This window comes from Malurus melanocephalus, unplaced genomic scaffold (genome assembly GCF_030028575.1).
Source record: "Malurus melanocephalus ecotype Western Australia unplaced genomic scaffold, MMel_1.1 scaffold_3059, whole genome shotgun sequence".
NCBI lineage: Eukaryota > Metazoa > Chordata > Aves > Passeriformes > Maluridae > Malurus > Malurus melanocephalus.
The window spans coordinates 1-7609 of NW_026626291.1; the positions used below are offsets into that span (position 1 = coordinate 1).

General features: G+C 45.6%; 1 protein-coding gene across 1 annotated transcript; it reads left to right on the plus strand.

The window, feature by feature from the left end:
• Nucleotides 1-6: 6 nt before the first annotated feature.
• Nucleotides 7-6144, plus strand: LOC130588017 (exocyst complex component 4-like; the record flags this gene model as incomplete). The annotated part of the gene is made up of 4 exons (XM_057388975.1): nucleotides 7-131; nucleotides 2318-2473; nucleotides 4421-4599; nucleotides 6003-6144. Coding segments are annotated over exons 1-4 (578 nt in total), but the record flags the coding sequence as incomplete, so codon positions are not given.
• Nucleotides 6145-7609: the final 1465 nt, after the last annotated feature.

Sequence of the window (7609 nt, forward strand, 5' to 3'; positions counted from 1 at the left end):
GTGATCGTGGAGAAGACAGTGCAGGACCTGATGAATCTGATGCACGACCTGAGCGCGTACTCGGACCAATTCCTGCACATGGTGTGCGTGAAGCTGCAGGAGTACAAGGACACCTGCACCCTGGCCTACAGGTACAATTCCTGCTCTTAGGATCGRTTTTTGTGCCAGGAGGAGATTCTGGAATCTTCTCTGATGGGGTGGTTGAAGGGAAAAAACAAATGGTGGAAAAACGGGAATGGGGAATGGGGAGAGTTTGGTGTTTGGGGTGGGTTTGTCTGATCAAGGGCGTGGTTGGGGTTTTTGGGAGTTTAGGAATTGTTGCAGTTCTTCCCTGAGGGTGGACAGGTCCTTGTAGGGACTGGTGGAGCTCCAGAAGAGCTGGGAATGTTCCCCTGGAGAAGGGAAAATTCCAAGGAGAGGTTCCAGAACATTCCAGGGGCTCCAGGAGAGCTGGAGAGGGACTGGGGCCAAGGGCTGCAGGGACAGGACACAGGGAATGGATCAGAGTGGAAAAGGGGAGATTGGGGTGGGATCTGGGGAATTGGGAATTCCTGCCTGGGAAGGAATTCCCAGAGAATTCCTGGATCCCTGGCAGTGTCCAAAGCCAGGCTGGACACTGGGATTGGAGCACCCTGGGACAGTGGGAGGTGTCTCTGCCATGGAATGGGGTGGCACTGGGTGACCTTTAAGGGTCAGGAGCATCCTGAGAGAGGGGTTTTGTGTAGGATTTGTTCCCTGGGTGTTCCTTCAGTGGGATCTGAGCAAACCTGGGTGAGGAGCACCCAAGAGATGGGTTTTGTGTGGGATTTGTTCCCTATGAGTTCCTTTAGGAGAATGTGACCAAACCTGGGTGATAATTATCCTGAGAGGGGTTTTGTGTAGGATTTGTCCTCTGGGTGTTTCTTTAGGGGAATTTGAGCAAACGTGGGTGAGGAGCATCTGAGAGAGGGATTTTGTGTAGAATTTGTTCCTCTGGTGTTCCTTCAGGAGGATCTGACCAAACGTGCGTGAGGAGCATCCAAGAAAGGCTTGGGTTTGAAGTGGGATTTGTTCTCTGGGTCTTCCTTTAGGGGAATCTGAGCAAATTTGGGTGAGGAGCATCCCCAAAGAGGGGTTTGAGGTGGGATTTGTCCTCTGGGTGTTCCTTTAGGGGAATGTGAGCAAATTTGGATGTGGAGCATCCAAGGGGTTTTCTGTAGGATTTGTTCCTTGGGTGTTCCTTGGGGGGATCTGAGCAAACCTGGATGAGGATTATCCTGAGAGAGACTCGGGTTTTGTGTGGGATTTGTTCCCCATAAGATCCTTTGGGACAATCTGAGCAAACCTGGGTGAGAATTATCCTGAGAGAGGAGTTTTGTTTGGGGTTTGTTCCTTGGATGTTCCTTCAGTGGGATCTGAGCAAACCTGGGTGAGGTTTATCCCCAGGGAGGGGTTTTGTGTAGGATTTTCTCCCTGGGTGTTCCTTCAGTGGGATCTGAGCAAATGTGGGTCAGGATCACCCCGAGAGAGGCTCCTCCCAGCAGGATTTGATCCGGAATTCTCCATGGAACAGCTCGGGAAGGACAAAATGCACAGCTGGGATTGTTCACGTCTGAGCTCCGGTTGGCTCGTGTTTGTCAGGGATTGTTAAAGAAAAAAAAATCAAATCTCATGGGGCTGGATGGGATTTATATGTAATTTATATATATATATATATATAAAAAAATAGAATTTGTACATACAATATATAATATATGCAATATATATTATATATATTACGTATTATATATATTATATATGTTATAGATAATATAAATATAAATATAAATATAAATACAAATATAAATATAAATATAAATATAAATATAAATACAAATACAACTATAACTACAAATACAAATATAAATATAAATACAAATATAAATATAAATATATTTATAAAAATAGCAGTTCCCATGTGTTAATTGATGACGAATTTCAGAAGTTCAGGTGAGGTGTCTTCAAGTTTTGGCGTTTTTGCCCAAATTCCAATTTGGGTCTGACACACGAACTGTTTACAGCTCCGATTTCTGACTCACTAAGGAGGGGCTGGGGCTGGAAATGAATAAAAATGGGAATAAAAAATGGGAATAAAAATGGGATAAAAATGGGAATAAAAATGGGAGATTGCCGCGTCCAGCTCCAGCACCGTCAGATTTCAGCTCCAGAGTTGAAAACCATTCTGAGTCTAAAACCTGAGGATCCTTTCCTCGCTGCCCAATGAGAGGGATTTTAGGGAATAACTCAGGATTGAACACAAAGCATCACTAAAAGCTGGATTTGCTCCTCTCTCCCACAGGAGCATCGTGCAGTCGGACGAGAAGCTGGTGATCAGCGCCTCGTGGGCCAAGGACGACGACATCAGCCGGCTGCTGAAATCGCTGCCCAACTGGAGCGCCATGGCCCAGCCCAARCAGCTGCGGCCCAAGAGAGAGGAGGAGGAGGATTTTATCCGGTAAAACATCGGGAACGGCGGGAGAGGGTTTGGAGGAGAGCAGAGACCCAAACTGGGAATGAACTTTGTGGTGGTTTCGTTGTTATCGTGACCCCGGGTGGGAGGAGAGCCATGGAATTGTTTTGGGAATGGGAAAGAGTTTGAAAATCATCAAATCCAACCATTGCCAGCWCTGCCAAGGCCACCCTGACTCTGTCCCCAAGTGCCACATCCACGGGGATTTGAAATCCCAAAAGGAATGGAGATTCCAACACTGCCCTGGGCAGCCTTTGGGGGAAGAAATTGTTCCTAAAGTCCAAATGGTTGAACTGGGCAGGAATTCCCAATTGGTTCTACAGGGCAGGAATTCCCAAAATTGATTTTACAGGGCAGGAATTCCCAAAACGGATTTTACAGGGCAGGAATTCCCAAAGCTGGTTGCACTGGGCATGAATTCCCAGAACTGGTTGTACTGGGCAGGAATTCCCAAAATTGGTGGTGCTGGGCAGGAATTCCCAAAGCTGATTGTACTGAGCTGGAATTCCAAACTGGTTATACTGGGCAGGAATTCCCAAAGCTGATGGTACTTGGCGGAATAGTGTTGTTTAAGGAAATCCTGAAATCTGAATGGCGGATTTCCAGGGAAAAGTGGAAAAGGGTTATTTATGGAAATCCCAGGGACTGGAAGAGCTGATTTCCAGGAAAAGATGGAAAATGGAAATCCCGGGGATTGGAATATCTGATTTCCAGGGAAAGATGGGAAAGTGTTATTTATGGAAATCCCGAGAATGGAATATTTGATTTCCAGGGAAAGGTAAAAAAGTGTGGTTTATGGAAATCCCAAAATTTGAATGACAGATTTCCAGGAATTATGGAAAAGTGTTATTTATGGAAATCCCGAGATTAGAATGGCTGATTTCCATGGAGAGATGGAAAATGGAAATCCCAGGGATTAAAATAGTTGATTTCCAGGAAAAGATGAAAAATGTGATTTATGGGATTCCCAGGGACTGGAATATCTGATTTCCAGGGAAAGCTGGAAAATGTGATTAATGGAAATCCCAGGGATTGGAAGAGCTGATTTCCAGGGAAAGATGGGAAATGTTATTTGTGGAAATCCCAGGGAAATCCCACGGGATTCCAAGGTGTGAATTCCAAATGGGGTGGGGAGGGATGGGAGTCTGTTGGGATGGAGTTTGGAACTGTGAGGAGTGAGGTGAAATTCTGGGATTATAAACTCAGGAATGATGGGAAAAAAAAAATTCCCCTGGAATTCCTCCCATCCCTGGGATCATCCCACAAGGGTTGGTTTGACCTTCCCCGAGGTGTGACTGCCTCTCCTCATGCCCTCCCCCAATTCCACCATCCTGAGGGATTGTCACGATCCGCTTAACTCAAGCGGGGGTCGTGAGGGTTCGTTATCAGAATCTCAGAGTGCAAAAGAAAACGAGGGGCAAATATATATGCTTTAAATAATGAAGAATAATTTATCTGGATATTTTGCAATAGAGGAGGGTGAGAGAGAGAGAAAGAGAGAGAAAGAGAGAGAGAAAGAGAGAGAGAGAGGGTGGGGTTATAGCTACCAACGGCTCCGACGAATCCTCCGAGGTTCCATAGGGTTCGCCAGCGTCCGTCGGGAGAGATCTCCATCGGGGTCTTCTCGGGGAGACTTTTTATAGTCTTTCTGAAAGCTGCAAACCAGGAGGGGGTTGCGAAGCATGGAAACCTGATGGAAACTTGTGAAGCATGGAGAGGATCGGTCGAGCGGTGGGGAAAGAATGTTCTTTAAACAGCGCAGCCATCCATGGTGGACACGCTGTACCTTCCAGCCTAGGAGCTGGAAATCAGGCAGTCACCCCACCTTGATTCCCTCGGGCTTCTCCCTTTTGGGGTGTTCAGTGGATGATGGTGAGACAGTCAAGGATCTTTAGTACGGTCTCTTACAGGGGGCTTTGCTTTCCCTTCCAGGGCCGCTTTCGGCAAAGAATCCGAGGTTCTGATCGGCAATTTGGGCGACAAACTGATCCCACACCAGGAGATCCTGCGCGACGTCAGCGACCTCAAGGCCTTGGCCAACCTGCACGAGAGCCTGGAGTGGCTGGCGGGGCGAACCAAAGCTGCCCTGTCCAGCCTGGCCACGGCCCCAAGTGAGCGCCGCCCCCAGGAAACTGAGCTTGGGATTGGGGGATGGAATTATGGGATTGCGGCGGGAATCGGCCCCGTGGGGTGCCTTGAACGGGCGGTGTGAATAATGACACGGTTAAGGGGGTAAAAAGGGTTTTACCTCGGTGTTGTCTTGAGCGGGCAGTTTTTAATAATGACATGTTTAAGGGGGTAAAAACGGGTTTTACCTCAGTGTTGCCTTGAATGGTCGGTTTTTAATAATGACACAGACACTGTTAAGGGGATGAAAATGGGTTTTACCTCGGTGTTGCCTTGAACAGCCAGTTTTGAATAATGACATGTTTAAGGGGGTAAAAACGGATTTTACCTCGGTGTTGTCTTGAATGGTCAGTTTTAATAATGACATAGACACAGTTAAGGGGTAAAAACAGGTTTTACCTCGGTGTTGTCTTGAATGGTCAGTTTTGATAATAACACAGACACTGTTAAGGGGATAAAAAGGGTTTTACCTCAGTGTTGTCTTGAATGGTCAGTTTTAATAATGACACAGACACGGTTAAGGGGATAAAAAGGGTTTTACCTCGGGATTTGGGATCCCAGGTGCACAACTTGATGGCAAAACGCCCACCTGTGTATAGCACGGGTACAAGTTTTATAGATTTCAGGAATTAGCGTATCTAGGATTGTCCAGTAAGATACAAGTTTTATAAATTTCAGGAATTAGCATTTTTATCTAGGATTGTCCAATAAGATACATGTTTTATAGATTTCAGGAATTAGCACATCTGTCTAGGATTCCCCAATAATATACCAGTTTTATAGATTTCAGGAATTAGCATATCTATTTAGGGTTCCCCAATAAGGTGCAAAGGAATTTTGGGATTTAGCGCCTCTGGTTGGGGTGGAATGTGGGATAACACCTGCTCCTGTAAAACACATGGGGTGAAAATTATGGGGTTGGATCGGAATAAAACCCCAGAAGGATTTTCCAGGAGCAGGAAGGATTTTCAGCGTGAAGGAGATGATCCATGAGCAGCTCAGTGCTGTTCCCGGTGGTTTCATTGCTTTTTTTCTGCTCAAAAAGTGTCATTTGGGAACAAAAACTTCCCGTGAAGGGATGGGTTGGGGTCACTCTGTGAGCAGAAAGGACCTTGGGGACACTTTGGGTCTTGGCAGAGTGGGATAAACTCTGGGATCCCACAGCCATGGGAATTCTCATCAATTTTTGATGAACAATTTTTAGTTTCATATTTTTTGGGGTTGGTAAAACCCCTCAGATCCAGGGAATTCCACCCAGTGCTGGAACACTTTGCTCCTGGATCCCTCTGGAATTAGGGACGGGAGATTCTGGGAATCCCCAGATCCGGGATGGGAGCACACGGGAGGCTCCGAGGATGTCCCAAATGTCACTTTTTTGTGTCCACAGCCACGTCCCCAGGACAGGAGAGCCACAGCAGCTTGGAGCAGCTCCCAGCGTCGGAACAGATCCTACAGAGCCTCAGTGAGCTGGGCAGGTCCTTCCAGGAGATGGCGGAACGCTGCCTGTTGGTGCTGCACCTGGAAGTCAGGTAAAACCCCAAAAGTCAGGTAAAACCCCTGAAAGTTAGGGAAAAACCCCAAAAGTTAGGTAAAAACCCCGAAAGTTAGGGAAAAACCCAGTAAAAACCCCGAAAGTCAGGTAAAAACCCAGTAAAAACCCCAAAAGTCAGGTAAAAACCCCAAAAGTTAGGGGAAAACACCAAAAGTTAGGGAAAAACCCCAGAAGTTAGGGAAAAATCCCGAAAGTTACGGAAAAACCCAGTAAAAACCCCAAAAGTTTGGGGAAAACCCCGAAAGTTAGGGAAAACCCCCAGAAGTTAGGGAAAAACCCCAAAAGGTAGGGAAAAATCCCAGAAGTTAGGGGAAAACCCCGAAAGTTAGGGAAAAACCCCAAAAATTAGGGAAAACCTCTGAAAGTTAGGGGAAAACCCCGAAAGTTAGGGAAAAACCCGGTAAAAACCTGGAAGGTCAGGTAAAAACACGGAAAGTCAGGGAAAAACCCCGAAAGTTAGGGAAAAACCCCGAAAGTTAGGGAAAAACCCCAGAAGTTAGGGAAAAAACCCGAAAGTCAGGTAAAAACCGGGTAAAACCCCAAAAGTCAGGTAAAGACCCTGAAAGTCAGTTAAAAACCCTGAAGGTTAGGGAAAAATCCCAAAGGTCTGGTAAAAACCTTGAAAGTCAGGTAAAAACCCTGAAAGTCAGGGAAAACCCTCGGAAGTCAGGGAAAAACCCCAAAAGTTAGGGAAAAACCCCGAAAATTAGGGAAAACCAGAAAGTCAGATAAAAACCCCGAAAGTCAGGTAAAAACCGAGAAAGTCAGGTAAAAACCCGGAAAGTCAGGTAAAAACCTGGAAAGTCAGGTAAAAACCTGGAAAATCAGGTAAAAACCCCAAAAGTAAGGTAAAAACCTGAAAAAGTCAGGTAAAAACCCCGAAAGTTAGGTAAAAACCCGAAAAGTCGGGTAAAAACCCGGAAAGTCGGGGAAAAACCCTGAAAAGTCAGGTAAAAACCTGGAAAATCAGGTAAAAACCTGGAAAGTCAGGTAAAAACCTGGGAAGTCCGGTAAAAACCCAGAAAGTTAGGGAAAAACCCCAAAAGTCAGGTAAAAACCCAAAAAAGTCAGGTAAAAACCCCGAAAGTCTGGTAAAAACCTTGAATTTCAGATAAAAACCTGGAAAGTCACGTAAGAACCCGGAAAATCAGGTAAAAACCCGGAAAGTGTGGTAAAAACCCAGAAAGTCAGGTAAAAACCCCAAAAGTCAGCTAAAACCCCACAAAGTCAGGCATCAATATTCTTCCAAAAGATTGCAGTGATACCTTCATGATTCTAACAGGTGTCTCCACATTTTTATATTATTTTTTTTGATTACAAAGAGGAGCTTCTCCTCCCGCTTTCAAACAATAATTGGGAACCAGCTGGAATTTTTTCCAAGGGCTGGATAATTTTACGAATTCTCTGACTCCTCATGCAAAGATCAAAGACATCCAATCATT